Source organism: Plectropomus leopardus, chromosome 13 (assembly GCF_008729295.1).
Source record: "Plectropomus leopardus isolate mb chromosome 13, YSFRI_Pleo_2.0, whole genome shotgun sequence".
Taxonomy (NCBI): Eukaryota; Metazoa; Chordata; class Actinopteri; order Perciformes; family Serranidae; genus Plectropomus; species Plectropomus leopardus.
This window is the reverse complement of record NC_056475.1, coordinates 26,838,228-26,854,660: the sequence shown is the minus strand read 5'-3', so window position 1 is coordinate 26,854,660 and position 16,433 is coordinate 26,838,228. Positions and strand designations below refer to the sequence as shown.

General features: G+C 40.0%; 1 protein-coding gene across 1 annotated transcript in view; it reads right to left on the bottom strand.

Annotated features, from left to right (window-relative positions):
- Nucleotides 1-16,433, bottom strand: part of LOC121952493 (roundabout homolog 1-like) — a 105,390-nt gene that overhangs the window by 20,491 nt on the left and 68,466 nt on the right. The window contains exons 3-9 of the mRNA XM_042499217.1: nt 10,806-10,963; nt 5,440-5,560; nt 4,264-4,402; nt 4,036-4,163; nt 1,699-1,707; nt 1,256-1,380; nt 985-1,156 (exon numbers count right to left, since the gene is read on the bottom strand). Of these exons, the coding sequence (XP_042355151.1) occupies nt 985-1,156; nt 1,256-1,380; nt 1,699-1,707; nt 4,036-4,163; nt 4,264-4,402; nt 5,440-5,560; nt 10,806-10,963 (852 nt within the window). The remainder of the gene's footprint in view (nt 1-984; nt 1,157-1,255; nt 1,381-1,698; nt 1,708-4,035; nt 4,164-4,263; nt 4,403-5,439; nt 5,561-10,805; nt 10,964-16,433) is intronic.

Genomic DNA, 16,433 nt, shown 5'->3' with positions numbered 1-16,433 from the left:
ACATTGTAAAATAAGTTTACATGTTTACTTGAAGTTAGCATGTAGCTATCTACATGTAACAGTTTAGGCTACATAATGTAAACACTTGCAGTAGCATGTTAGGAGTGGCTGACCATATAAAAAAATCCGGCACACTATGAAATCATACTGTAGCCAAAGTAGAAGGAAACTCTTAAAACTGGAGTATTCAGAATGGTAAGAAACCTTTTTTTTCACACAGGGATAACCTCTACTTATGTTTAATTAAATTTTGAAACTTAGTCCACATTTAATATGAACATCCATTCCACTACATATAAGGCTTTATGATTTATGGAAAAGCATTAAAGGCCCCCGTCAGGGTTGCAACAGGATGGGATTTTCAGGTGGGATTCTCCATCCAGTTGCATTTTTTTCAGTATTATAGATTAGCAAATGTACACAGTATGATGACCGTCAACTTTCATATCTACCTTAAAACTGGGACAACCCCGGTACCATTTAACAATTGTAATTTGAAATCAGTGCAGCCAGGATGGACTTCTGAGCAGATTGGGGAATGTAAAAACACTCTCAACACCCCACATCACAGTAAAATCTGGCAAGATGATCTTTAAAACCATCAAAAAAATCAGGGCTTTGCTGACAATTATCTGGAGGGGGCAACCTAACCCAAATTTGGCCTGATTCTTGCGTATTGTGTGCCCGGCATTAGATAGATAAGCCCAGACACTCTTTACACACAATCACCATGGAAACAGAGTGAACAACATCTCTTGAAATCCCTCCCCTGGCAGTAAGTAACCAAGGCCAACTACCACACCTATAAGGGAGGTAGCTGTGGTCTGTAACCATTTTGTAGCCTAATACACCCCACAAGCTCCATAAAGCAAAACTGCAGCTGCAAAATAGTCTGTTTAGCCAAAAGACAAAACATTCAAGCTAGAAAGATGCTGAATAAAAGTCCCATCCATCTGCCCTCCATCACGCCTTCCCTATACTCACAGTCTGTGACCTCTAGCAGTGCTTTGGTAATAACACTGCCGGCGATGTTGAGAGCCTGGCAGCTGTAGAAGCCACCATCAGAGCGCTGAACATCGGTAATAGTCAAACTGCCCATCTGGGAGACAGACAGGCGGCTTAAGGGCTGTGGTGGCTGGTAAGAGAACAGGAGACTCTGGAGGGGAGACAGAGATCACAGAGTCAGAAAACCATTCGTTCACTATTTGCACTCAGCAGTGATTTAGTGTGATGACAGACTGAGGGTCAATCTCACCTCACTGCCCTCCCTCTGCCAGAAGATAGCAGGCTGTGGGTTGCCAGTGGCCTCGCACTGGAAGGTGACCGTCCTGCCCGCTGCCACCACCTGGTTCCTGGGGCGTATGGCAAATGCAGGGGGCACTGCAGAGGAAATTAGGTCCTAATTACCTGGCAGCCTGATAAATTTTCAACATTCCCACTTTTATAACATCTCAGTATGGATTAGAGGCTTGTGGTATTAGTTTAAGTGTGCATGTAGCAAAAAACAATCATTATTTACCTTTTGTATAAAAAAAAAATGTAATTAAAAAAACAGCACATATCTATTAATTTACCCACACATAACATGAATTACATACTGTATTGTTGGATGGCATTACAGTGAAGATAGGACAATGACAGGGGCTCAAGATATCTTGTTGCTGTCTGATGGTGGATGAGGGATGGATGACAACTTACCAGTATTGACTACAAGAGAAAAGACACACAGAAAAGAGCAGTGTAATGAATACTGAAGGCATGTACAGGTTTATGGAACTGCAATGATATACTCAACTGTAATGACACACACTTTAAAGAGTGAGCACAATGGAATTAGTATGAAAAACACTAGACACTCAGTGATATGGGGGTGCATGTTAAAATATACACAAAAACTTTTTTTTTAACTAGCTAATTGGCTGTTGACTGGCTAAGTTTTTCTTTATTTTGCATAGCTTTGTTTATTTCCAAAGTGGGAGACATCATCTTCTACATGGGAGACAATATCTCTAGTTAGTATATAGAACACCGATGTAGTTTATTCTGGCAAAGAGATATTATCTCCTAGTTAAGACACAGAAAAGTGATGTATTTCATTCAAAGAAAAATGAGAGATATTATCTCCTACATACAAGATATTATAGTAGGAGATAATATCTCCTACATAGGAGAAATATAATCTCCTATGCACAATATATATTGTAGTGGGAGATATCATCTACACAGGATATATTATCTCCTAGTTTGAAAAATATTGTTAAATATATCAAATACATTGTGGTTTGATGATGATATTGTGATATATATGATTAATTTATGTATGGATGTGTAAATATCAAATGTAAATGATGCAGAGTCATTCAGGATAACCAACTTCATATATGCTAACACATTTTCAGTATAGCTTGAAATGATAAAAATAAAAAGGGATATTATACTTTTGGAATAAAAAGTAAAGCATTTCTTTATACCCCCCCTAAATCGAATGGCAAAATCAATAAATAAATTTAAAAAAAAAACAGATGTCAAAAGACAAAGCACGCTTTTTAGCCCCTATTACACCCAGCAGACTAGTTGACTACAAGGTGTGAAAAGAATAAATAATTGCTGCTTTGAGCCACAGAGCCAGCCAGCCTTGAAGTATACTTGGACAAAGATACAATCCCCTAATGAGGACATAAAATTTTGAAATGTGAGAAAGAAGCATTGTGTGTGGACAAAAGGTGGGAGAGGAACTATTGGTAGTATGCTGGGATTTGCTTTACTAAATGCACTACACAAACAAAGACACATTTGGAGATGGAAACCACTGTGCATCTTGACATCTGTAAACTAGATTTATAGTGAAATGAATGGCTAGCTAACCAGCTGGCTTTGGAACTGCTGCGAGGGGATGACTGCGGTTATTGCTCAACATTTTTGTGTTCAAAGAATGTCTTTTTTAAAAAAGTAAAGCACATGATCTTTCAAAAGTTAAGCACCCTTTCTGAAAAGCTGTGTGTCATATAAAGCAGTTTTTTGCAAGTTAATGTCTGAAAAAATACATTTTCCTGTGCTTAAGAGTCATTTCATCTCATACTTGGGACAAACTTTACAAAGCTCGTTGGCCTGCTGCATCTGTTTCAGATAGCAACTGTTTAATATCGACCAAATGTTCTAGGTCAGTAAAATGATTCTGTGGTTATGACTATGGCAACGATTACGCCTGCCAGAGTTTTTTTATTTAATTATGAAACACACATTAACTCAGATAGCTCTCTGTTTCCTCCCTTAATACAAATTCTAGTCATCTGCCAGTTATCCCTGCCATTCTCCATTCACTGCCCACATTAGCTATGGTCCCCCTTGATGCTCATTTCTCAGGTTTTTGGAGGGAGAGGAGGGCGCTGTAATTGCAACCATGTCATTTCCCAGCATGCGACCAGCCCTGCCTTATCTTTAATTAAGTCCTACTGCCCTCGCAGTCTATGTCACCCACTTTGTCACTGTCTTGTCTGTGCTTGTTTATGTGTATATATATTTTTATAAATGGTTATGTGTGTGTGCAAATATGAGAGGTGTCTCACTACTCATTTCCTGCCTCTGATTTAAGAACTAAAGGGTGTCATTGTGGCAGGACCACTCAGACCAAATGAATCCATTTTCTGTGGTTACGTAAACATTTACTTTGCAGGCTCTTCTCAGTCTATACAGGACATTACCATGAAATGTACTGTAAACAAACTGATGCAATGTCCTATACTGCTTGTTTTTTAGGGCTGCATTATGTGACCTCCAGCCAGGAAGTGAAAAGACAAAAAATAGCACAAAGAAAAACTCCAGAGATTAATCTTCCTGTCTGCACCGTCTCGAGAGCAATGGAAAGTCACTGCCTGCTAATTTGTGACACTATAAGACAGGATCCTTAGTCTAGAAGCAGCTGTGTTGCAAATACTTTAACCATGAAAAGAAAATCTGAAAGTGAGTGAACCATAAATAGAACATTAGGTGGTGCTACATTTGGAGGACACTACATGAGGGTCGGGCTGTACTGACCGTGCACAGTGAGCGTGGCGGATGATTCAGACTTTCCAACCATGTTCTCCACCACACATGTATAGGAGCCCTCATCTGAAGAGGTCACTTGGCGAACGATCAAGGTATGGTCCTCAAGGATTTCAAATCTGTACGCAGCACAGAATCACACGATCATTAGATGAAAGAAAATGTTGAAACACCATGTTTGCATGGTATATTAATATATAGAGGGCCTTTGTGCATTACCGGCCCTTAGGCAGGTCAGAATCATCTTTCCTCCAGCGGACAGTGGGAACAGGGTCTCCTTGAACGACACAGTGGAACTCCACGCTCTCCTCTGCCAGCACCACCACACTGCTGGGACGCTTAACAAAGGTGGGGCGTTCTGGATGGCAGAAAGAAATATGAAAATATTGTACATTTTTCAACCTCTTTGTTTAGCTCATCTAAACCTTACTGCACTATATATCAGTATAGCAATAATAGATTGTATATTGTCTTTTGATTAAGGGCTCTGTTTTGTTTGTATAGTTTTACCATAACATGCACTTGAGGCAAAGAATTTGTGCGAGGAATTAAAGCAAAATAATAACATTTACTTTGGAATTCATACACTGAATGTCAGCACAGTGACTCAATTATCTGGCAAGGTACAGAAAACACTGAAAATGTTTATATAGCACTACGCTATCTTGTTATTTTTAACTCAAAAGTAATGTTTCACTTTGACAGAAAAAAATTCTTCAACATTTTGATCAGCAGTAACTACCAACTCCCATGACTTTAAGAATTATTCCCACAAAAAACAAAAAGTCACTAATAAATGCAGAAAAAATAGCAAAATATGCAAAGTAATCTACATATCGCAACTATCATGGAGTGTGGAAACATTTAATATTCTAGTGATAATCATCTGCCAGTCTCCAAAGTCATTTATTATGCACAACCTGTAAAACAACACATTTTGACCTATTTCTGCATTCAGCAGGATTATTCTCAAAGCCTTGAATGGCTCAATGAGGCACTATACTGTATACCAAGGTCATCCACCCATGTGATACTGATAAGAGCTCTATTCTGATGGGAAACGTTAGAAAAATAAGTGGGGGATGGAGAACAGAAGCTTTGGAATAGTAGGTAGTCGAGGCAGCATGGGGAGCTCTTGTATTGAAAGGTTTGAGGGGTTGGAGCGTTGGATGTAGCAGTAGATGTTTAGCACGTGTTTGGTGGAAAACCACTCCAAAGCTGGCAGATTGAACAGTAGTGTCGCATAATCAACGTAATTAATAGGTTATTATACCCTGGTGACAAAGACCTGGCATAGCAGACTGGCAAGCTAAACCACTGTGAACTGAGAGGGTACTTAGACTAAGTTTAGCACTGCAACATTGTGAAATGCAATCAAGATGCTGAAAATGTTACCTAGCACAGTGAGTTCAGCGATCTCACTCTCCCTTTCTCCAACCATGTTGGTTCCAACGCAGATGTATTTCCCTGCATCGCTCTTCCTGGTGTTGGTAATCATCAGTTTGCCACTGCGAATCTAAAAAAAAGCAAAAAAAAATTTTTGCACAGTTATTAATGAAAGAAATCTTCTCATTCTTTGGCCCTATATGAACAATCTATAGCGCAAAGTGTAAAGTGCTTGGTGCAAGTGCATTTAGGGCATGTCAAGCTCCACTTTTGCTAAATAAAATGGCATATCATCTTTTCACAAAGTAAGATTAAAGTAGCAAAGAGGTTGTATATAGCCCCTTAATTAATTGCAGATGTGTGCCTTCACCTGGCACACTGTAATTTACCTGGCAGATTTGGCAAATTAGAGAAGTATGTGATTTTCTGTTAGTAGTATTTTCACTGCATGAAATATCGTGGGAAATCTAAGCAGCAAAACTAAAAATTGTAGTTATAAACTTGGTGGCGATAACTGAACACTAGTATATTATTTTAAAAAATATATAATAATAATAAAATGAAGGTGCCACCAAATAATAAAAATGACTTGGTGACACCTGCGCAGTAACTCCAAAGAGGCCCTGGTTAAAGACCAAGCAATTTGACCGAGTTTATGCTGGTCTATGGCACATTGCTTTCTGCTGCCACAAAATGGCAAAATGCCAACAATGTGCCTGACCACACTTCCTTTTAAGACGTACAAACTCATGGGTGCATGGATGGGCGGAAGAACATTTGCTGAACAGTAGTATCAGACTAAGAACATTAGTCTGATACTAGCAATGACAGCTGTGTTATGCTGTGCGCTGCTTTACTCTGGGCGTAAGATGGTGTCCCTTATGTGTACTGTGTGAGTTATAGAGTGAGCGTGGCACTTTCATAATGAAATTAATAGGTTAGATGTGCAAAGTTTTCTTTGTCGATGTGTTTACTTTGATGCATGATGCCACCCACATTTAATCACATCCCTAGCTATATTCCATATCAAAATATAAATTTTTATGCACTTGATGGCATAAGAGTAAGAAGCGTTTGTGTGCATCTCTTTATCTGCCTTTCAAGCTGCACAGAAGGTCACCCATTATCAAATTACATAATTCATATCTAGCGCTACATTAGCACAGAACCCTGGGAACAAAGACGCTGCCTCTTTGTAGAGTTCCTCAGATGTTCAGTCAGCCTTCTTTGCCTTTCCCAAACTTTTTACCTCCTCTATACTGATATCTGCACACACACAAGCACACCTAAACACACAACAAAGAGGTGGAAGATATGTGCACTCCCTACTGTTTTTATTCTTTTCATATCCTATTCACCAGACGCCCCCACAGACTATGTTGCTGTCTTTATGGTGCTTTCAATGTGAGCTACTGCACTGACATTCTGCAGCTACTTTGTGCAAGAGGTGATACCAGAGCAGGAGTATGCAGGCATGATATGATTGTGGGTAAGGATGTCCATGTGAAGATCTCAACAAAACCACAAGGCCATTCTATGCATCCTGACATCTGAAACCTCTCAGCATCAACTGCAATTAAACCTTCGGCCTTGTTATTAGGATTTAAGATTGCTTCTTTCCTATTCATGCCAAGCAATGGAATTAAACTATTCATATATGTCTGCTAGGGACACAACGCCAGTAATAGCACGGCCCCGTTATTTCTTAACAGAGGTCAGAGGTCGAGGCTGCAAACAGCACTGTGTCCATGAAGCAGGCAGGGGATTCAGCGTCATGCTAGACAGCACCTGACTTGCCGAGGACTCTCCACTCACCAGTGTCCAGATAGAATACATCATTAAATTGCTGCTGCAGGGATGAAACCGACAGCCTTTCATTTATTAGTCTGCCTCCTCCAGGCTAACCTTCCACAAACTGTTCATACTGTACACCAAATAATAACAACTAAGAGAGACCTAACTACGGCTGACATTCTAAATGTGTTGCAAATGATGTGGTTTGAAGAAGAAGATTGTGGTGTGACTTGTGGTTCTATGTACTTTTCATACTCAATGCTAACCACTAGCAATCACAGGGAGCAAGTAGGGGGAATTTGGGGAACTGGTATTGCAGATTCAGCCATTCCTGTCAGTATGTGATGGATTTGGTTTGGATGTTTGGACACATTAGAGTCAATGCAAAAATGTTCTATATATGGCTAAAAACACAACTGCATGATTGCATATAGTAACAGTGGTGTTTATACTGCCATGAATTAGTTACATATGACAAATGACATCATTGTTGGAATCCTAGCAAGCAGGACTGCATATTTTGGCATGAGATCATAACAGTTAATTAACATTAATAAAAGCAACCTGATATGTCAGCAAAAAGGAAACAGGGAATCTATGACATGTAGACATATAACAGAGGATTTCTTTCCAATTACTTGAATATAAGTGGACAGATTTACTATCTGCTCATAATCTTTCCCATGCTGTATTGTAGTTTTCCATTTCATTGAGTAATTGTTGACTAATATTTTCATTAAATGAATAACCATGAGGTTATCAGGGGCGTGATTTTTTGGAATAACACATGAGAGATGCCCCCTGCATTTCTTATATTTGACCCCTTCATTTTTTACATTTGGAAATTAAAACCTATTGCCACCTAAATTGTTTTTGCTCTCCAGAATGTTTATATTCTGCACTTTCTTTTTTTTAACAAATGGGGGGAGTGCGTATAAAGCATTTATGAATTTCTTCATTTTTGTTGTATAAAATATATTTTTTTATTTCCATCCATTTTTCTTATTTTAAAAATCATGGTAGTTTGTCGACCTTGAACTCTGGATACAGATATTTATGTCTCAAATTCATCTGGCATCCTTGGCCACTTATACAGCTGAGTCTGTAATAACTGTCCCTTGATGGACCAATATTAAATTCTGTGGTCACAATGACAACAGTAATATATTCCTTAAGGACTGCAGGGGCAATCTAGCTCCAACCAATATGTCTTGACTAATGCTGTCCTTCTGTTCTGAAACTTTTTGCTGTTTGCTGTAAATACTGCTGCACTAGTAACTTTAGCAGCTGATTAAAGAGCACACCATGAGCTTTTTTATTTCCTGGAATGACCGCTCCTCGTTTTTAGCAGCAATTCCATCGCTAAGAAATCCAACTGTGGTTTGTCTATCCTCCATCTCGGACACTAAAACCTCAGCTTTCGCCTCTGCACTGTTTCAATGTCTTCTCTTTCTTCTTCACATAGCCTCAGATGCCCTGAAGGCACACATATACCGAAGCTACTTATAGTGTGATTTTGCATGCATTTTTCAGCATAAAGGCGCTCTGCCTCTTTAAATTAAAATCAATAAATCATACTCTTCCTGTGTGTGAGAGTCTTTCTAAAAATCGGTATTAAGAATTAACACACAACTTTATCTACATATCAGTATTAATAAATGATGGTCCAGGCCACAAGGGGAACACTCAAAAGGATGGAAAGTAGCCATGAATCACTTGTGGTGGACTCCTTTGGTCTTTGTACAGTAAGTGATGTCTTTGAGTGAACTCTCATGGCAAAGACATATTTCCATATAGAGAAGATGATTAGGGAGGACAAAGACAGGCATGCCGAAAGTACAAAGCAAAAAGCAGCCTTTGTGTTTCCCTCTGACGAGCCTCCCCCCCTGGCTCTGATCCATCCCTCTCCTAAAATCAGAGATAGCTCCTCTGTCCATCACAGTCCCCCAGAGACACTCTACCTGTCACTCCGTGCTAACATGAGCTTTGAATTCGCTCTTGTGTGTCCCCGGGAGCATGCACAGACATTCAAATAAACAAATCAACACGCATGCAGGCAGGCAGGCACGCACGCAGGCAGGCAGGCAGGCACGCACGCACACACACACACACACACACACACACACACAGAATCATCTGAGTTGAAACACGGTTCTATTCTTGAGTTAAAAGGAAGGAGAAGCCTGTTCCCGCTGGCCGGGGCAACATCTTTTTTTGTAGGCTAACCTGCAAGGTTTTTTTGCCCTTTATTCATCCAGTAATGCAAACCCGTGTAGACAATATTGACATCTGAACAAGTACAAATACAAGGCAACAATAGATGTATAGATGTCACTGGTTTACATAAAAGGAAGATGAAGTAACAGGGAACAGCACTGTGAAACGTGCAAATTAGCGTCGCCCTGGTGCCCTCAACAAAATACCAACAGGATTTTTCCATTGGATTTTGGATTATTGCAGAAAATAAGGTCTGATCTTAGAAGATATCAGCACCACGCCTGCATGACTTCAACATTGCCATCACAAAGAGGCTCTAAAGTCATGTTCAGCACGATGATGTTCTGTAGTCTAATTTAGCCACATGTTAGAGGCTGCCTTTCATAAGACATGAAAAAGTGTCAGAATTAACAAGTGAGGTATTTACTGACGTATTTTATGTTGTATAACAAAATCTGAAAGTCACTTAAGCTTGTGTTAACAGCAGACCTCATTGCACCCAACTAAACACTCATTTAAGAAAACCATAGTCTTTCAGATGAGGAAACAGGGAGTGCAAAAATGCTTACTCTTTTTCAGGTTTTAGAGATCATTCCTGCACCACTCTATCACTTCAGTGTATACAAAAACATGAAAATAAAAGCCTTTCTGTGTACTGTAAACCACATAACAACTTAATATATCAGAGTAATAACATGCTGTAGTTCATATGATGACACTACTGGTAACTTGTTGTTCTTTTCAATTGTGTATTTTTATCTTATGGTTAGCATTTGTATGTGCCAAATAAATCTTCTTTTTGGGTTTAGGGCTTTATGGTTTTTCCTGGCACTTTCAACTCTGTGCAGGAACTCAGAGAGGACTTGGGCACAAATGATGTTTTTCATTGTTCTTAAGTGTGTCCATACTAAAATGTGACTGAGATGAGAGGTAGTTGGTTTGAAAAACAGCAATAGTAATATAAAGAATTAGACCAAAAGCTTGTGCAGCATTATCCAAGTGTTTGTGAAACCATGTGAGTCATACTATATTACACCAAATGGTAATTGTTCTGTCTGTTAAAAGCTACAATGACAAATTCTAAAGGGATACTTTGCCAGTGTTCAACCAGGTCTGTGTCACCACGATGTGGGAAGTGTGTCAAATGACCAGTGATAATTTGATCTGAAATGAGTCATTCATGATTGAAAAACGATGTGTTTTATGTCATCTGGCAGATATGGAAGCGTTTGAAACCCTGGTGTGGAAGCGAGCAAATTCAGTTCCTCTGCACAAACTCAACACACCATTATGACACAGAACTGGTTAAAAAAAAGTATCCTGTTAAAGGTCAGAATTATGTGTAATTAAGTGGCATCTCTTACTGTGATGCGTTCATCTCTGTCATCTAAGTTAGAGCCATCTTTTCTCCAGGAGATGGTGGGTTCAGGGTGCCCACGGGGCGGTTGGCACTCCAGCACTGCCGGCTCACCCACTGCGACCATAACATCCACCGGGTTCTGTCTGAAGTCGTCTCGTAAAACTGTTAAACACACAGAAGAACAGAACAGTCAATGGAGAGCATTTTTATAATGTTTGACTATAATTTGACAATGATAAATCACAATATTTGCTCCTATTGTTAATGCTTTCAAGTGGAGTTGTACTTAGTTTGTGTCAACAAGAAGAGTTCATTAAAATGTCTGACTGAAGTGGTATTCACAGCTTTCACAAGTGGGAATTTTGAAGATGTTGTGACATACTGTATGCTAATGTGTTTTTTTTAAATGTCAGAACCCAGGGAAATTGCTTTTTCATTTATTTATTTATATATTCTGTTGCCTACCCTTTTCTTGCTCCTAGCATGGCAATAAAATGCACACAATTATTGCCACTTCTGTTAGGGGAAGAAGGCCACATTAGGTTTGATTCAGTCACCTAGCAACAGCGTTATCAAGACTTAAAGCTCTTGAACAGAAGGATATTGTGTACTTGACTTCCCATGTCAAAAAAATACCTGTTCCATTTGAAGGCAGGATAATAACAGGTTGTTTATATGGGCAGCACACCAACTCTTTTCCAAAATTCCTCCATTGTGATGAATTCTTAAACAGTCTGTTATATCATGTACCTAATATATTATTCATGTGAATCAGGACTGTCATCGAAGAGACAAAAGCGGAAAGGATTCCTCAGGTGATTACCCCGTTACCAAAACAGGAGATAAGGTCTATTGAATCAAGTTGCTGAGAAAGCTGGTTGCCTTAATGGCTGACAGTAAGACGAGAAGATACATTGCTACAGAGCAATGCAGAAAGGTGAGATCCAGACGGCTCCAGTAGCAGGCAGCGGAAAAGCTACCACAGCAATTTATCATCTTTCCACAACGAATAGCTTGCGTACAGAAAAAAAAAGAAAAAAAAAAGAGCTCGCCAGCCAGAAGTTGAACTGGAGACAAAGCAAACTCGCATCCACTCCAAGAAGCCCTGCAGATGAGTGTGATTTCTAGAGGCCACAGGCATCTGAATCCTGTCTCCACCATGGACTGTATACAAAAGCTCTCCACTGTACAGCCTCGAGCTCTAAACAGCATGAGGAAGAGCAAAAAAGAAATCTACGGGAATAATTTCAGAGCTTCAAAATGTGGTATGGAACTATTATTCGCAAGAAGTGAAGGGAAATCGAGTGTACAGAAGAGAAAAGGGGTACATTTTCAATGAAAACAACCTTTTGTTCCACACAACTGAAAAAGATTGTGCTCCTGATGAGGTGAACAACATGTGCTAATGTAGACGCCTTTGCATGAGTGACTGCTGCTAAGCATTCCCAGTCTTAAATTACAGGGGGTGGGGGCTTAGAACCTGAACAAGCCAAGGGATCTGAGCCAACGCAGAGAGAGCAGCAGAGTTGGGTTGGGGTGAAAAAGACAGGAAACAATGAGGAAAAGACGTAATGACTCCCAGATGGCGGCAACTCATTCACCTCTGGCTACGGATTTGTACATAACGCCGGACGAGCAGGGCCTGAGACTCCTGATGGGCACCGGTGGATATGGGAGAACAAATTGGGATGACCTTCTAATTGGAGGCATTTTAGCCCTTGCGCTTCTTTGAGCTCCACTTCACTGCTGCTCTGCCTCCCCCCGTCTGATCCTCGGAGCGGGGTTGCAACTGGATGACTGACTGAAGTGCTGATGGGAAACAGCTGTCCGACGACCCCCCTCCCCATCGCCGCCAACACCACCATGTCACATGATAAAAGGCATTCCTCGCGGGACACAAAAACATGGTTGAGGTTACGACAGACAGGAAGAAAGTGAGACCATCGCGATTGTGCATACTGTATGTGTGTGTGTGTGTTGATTGATTGACTGATGCTATCTCATACTCCAATAGCAATCAGGTTACACATCTGTTTTTACTATCGTGTGAGGTCCAAATGTCTCCATAGGATGTGAGAGCCTGGACTGTTTCCTCAAAGCCCTTTGTTAAAGATTTATTTTCAGCGATAGTGCTGGAGTTAGTCTAAGACATAAGGCAAGGGGAGATAAGGGTTAAAAGCAGAAAAGCTTATGAAGGTTAGTGAAGAATGTTCTCATAAGCATGCATGTTTTTGTGTGTATGTGAACAAGGAAAAGTTGGCTCGTTTGCGCGTGTTATACTATTGTGCCGGGTAAGCACGTAAATAATCCAGAACATGTGTTTGTGAAACTGACTGTTTATATTCTCAGAAGGGGAAAATGTATCTGCTTATTAAATTATAATAAGAAATTATGCATGCCCAAGTAAAAACCACGCAGGCGTACAAAAATCTAAGTGAGCTGATTCCCACAACCTAAACTATGCTAAGACTCTTGTCTCCTGTTTCTCAACTTTCTTTAATTCCTTCTCTTGTCATCTATTAGCTTTACACAATTCAAGTAATTTCTGCTTGTCAGTAAACATATCCTGACAAGCTTCTCTCTGCGAAAGATGTTGCTGACACTGCTGTCGAATTATAAATCTCTTGAGTCGTGCCGTTCGCCAAAGCTTCATAGACGGGGAGAATGAGGAAAAACATGTGCTTGATGCGTATTAAATGTTGCAGGCAGATTAATAAAATGTGGACATCATGCAACGACTGCCTTGATTTTAGGGGACGTTTGACGAATTATGCAAAGGACAATCAACACAAATTAAACCCTCTTTCTTACCTTCTTGAAAACAGAGACATCTTTTTTTCTTTTTCTCAGCATGCTTTGATTGTATAATGATTAATATTTTTCCTGTCTGCTTCAAAAACTTTACTTTCTTTTCTTTCACTCTTACATCATTACACTCAAATGTCCAGTGTGCAGTATTTAGGGGGATATACTAGCACAAATGGAATACACAATAATAAGTATGCTGTCTTTATTGTATTATCACCTGGAAATAAGAATTGTTGTGGTTTATGTTACAATGCCATGTTTATACAGTAGCCCAAAACGGACAAACCACACACTGACACCAGATAGGGCCATCTGTGTTTTTGCGACGGCCATCATAGTTAGCTGCCCCTCCGCAATGAGCCAGACAGCGTTTCAAAATCACTGATTTTTAAAGTGAAACTGGTTTATTCAGTATTTTTTACCAGTTTAAATCAATGGGTCTTTTTGTTTTGAAGAGAAACTGACCATTGTGGAAAAGTTCTTCTCCTGCTAAAAACCTCCTGAACATCTGAATCCAAAGTTATTCGAGAAAGAGAGCTCTCATAAAGAGGTGCTAGGCTCGTAGCCCGTCTGCAACAAGCCCAGAGGAAGTGCGCTGGGCTTTGAAGCAAATTTTTGTAAAAGCCAAACAGTGAAATTTCAACTTCTGAGCCAGACGCTGGATGCCATTGATCAAAAATAAATAAAGAAAGACTTTTTCTCATAGACTTAAATTGTGAAAGAGACTTTTGTTAATCAGTGGATACATTTTTTGAGCCTACACAACCCCAGCCAAATTACTTGGTTCGCTATAGAGACTTTTTTTTGGTCTAATAGCATTTTGAAAGCGGAGGAGCATCAGGATTCTTCTTTTTTTCCAATTCAAGCTAGCACAGTTCTGAACCAGAAGTAGCCATCTCTTCCTATTAAAGTCTCAAGTGCACCGAGCATTTGGGTAATCTTATATGCTCCAGCCGAACCATTTTGGCTTCATGCACCACTTTATACATGCATAGCCAAACAGCATTGGGAAAAACACAGGCTTGTTTTGTGAAACTGCTTTTATTCATAGATTTTACTGGTTTAAATTACCTGATCTGTTTGTTTTGGAGAGGAAGAAACCTCTGCAGATAATTCAAACCCTGTTAAAAACCTGCTGAACACTGAAGGAATCCTAACCGGGAGTTCACACTTGACAGATGGGAGAAGAATCAGCTATATGCCTCTAAATCCTACACACTAGTCTTTTAATATAGCCTACTGCTATTTGTAAGGGGCAGCCCAGCTTAAAAAACAGTAATTCAACTTATCTCCCCCTTAAATGATTTGCACGCTAGCATGTCTGTCTTGTTATTCTCAAATCATACTTGTTTATTTCACATGTTGCACCCACATGAATTTCACAGCTTTTTGAAGCCATTCATAGCGTGCACGCTCAGGCTTCTAACAGTGAAACCCATCTCTGCAGCCTCTGAAGCCAACCCAGCTTGCCTGTTTAGCAGGAGATTTGCACCTCTCGCTGACTTCTTTTCGCCCTCCATCTGATCCCTCCAGATGAGAATCTCATAGCTTACTTCAAAGCATCTGCCGTTGGCCTCACTACCCTGGATCTGACAGTGTCGGAGTTGTTGTTAGTCCTCTGGAGCCTGAGCCATAGCTTGAAAGGCCTACTGCAGCCTCTCTGCAGAGTCCAACTGGAGCAAAAAAAAAAGGAACACAATCCAGCCCCACAGACACAGGACACACACAGTAACCTCATCACACTGCATCACTGCATGAGACAGCCAGAGGCACCTTTTTGTCACCACAGTTAAAACTAGCCCTTCCTTGTTACTCCATTATGTATTCAAAATGCTTTCATATATACTGCACATCCAGCTGTACAACTATTTTGGTGCAGCAATCATTTGCAAGTCCCGAAGTCAACATCAACATTACTGCAAGGCACTGACAGTTTAATATCAGTTATAGCTTTGCCAAAAGCAGCACAACAGCTGTGCATGCTTCTGCCTCCAACTCATACTATAGTTGAAGAATACAATTAGCAATCAGCTTATCCAAAGGCCTGCTTAGAGACTGATGACAGATTTTAAGTTTTTATAAGTAAGAAAGTAGAACAGTTTGGGACCTCCACATCATTAGTTTGATGTGTTTTATATTTTCATTTGTTTTATAATTTATCATCAATGCCATATAACAAAGCAGAGCACGAATGAGAGAAGGGAACATACCATGGCTGTAAGTCACTGCTGGCTGTAGGATTTCAATTTTAAGAATGGAACTGCATTTTTACAATCAGCAGGGTCTGAGCTTGATAAACATAATTAGCTGCCAGCTGTATAATAAATAGTTTTCTGTGTGAGAGAATTAAATGGAGGGACCCTTCAACTTCTCAACAGCAGATTCAGACTCAGCAGAACAATCCTCAATTTCCAAAATGTATTTGTCGGGAAAGGTTTTATAATGGTGTCTTTGACATGAGGCATACAGGAATATTTCAACAATGGTTCAAATTTATACCACTCTCATGACTGTAGCCAACAGTCACTTAGCTTAGTTATTGTAAAGACTGGAAACAGGAGGGAACAGCTAAACTGGCTCTGTACAAAGTGGGGAAAGAATCCCCCTGCCAGCAGCTCTAAAGCTCACCAATTAACAGGTTATATCTTGTTTGTTTAATCTGTACAAAAACCAGGGGGGTGCTGGATTGGTCTTGGTCCAGACTTTGGAATATGCCCACTCTACTGATTCATCTGGCATTGTGAAGTAAAACAGAGGTCAACTACCAATAAGTGCTGTGGTGGGATGAACATTTAGCCGATGAGCCAATCAGCACCAAGGGCGG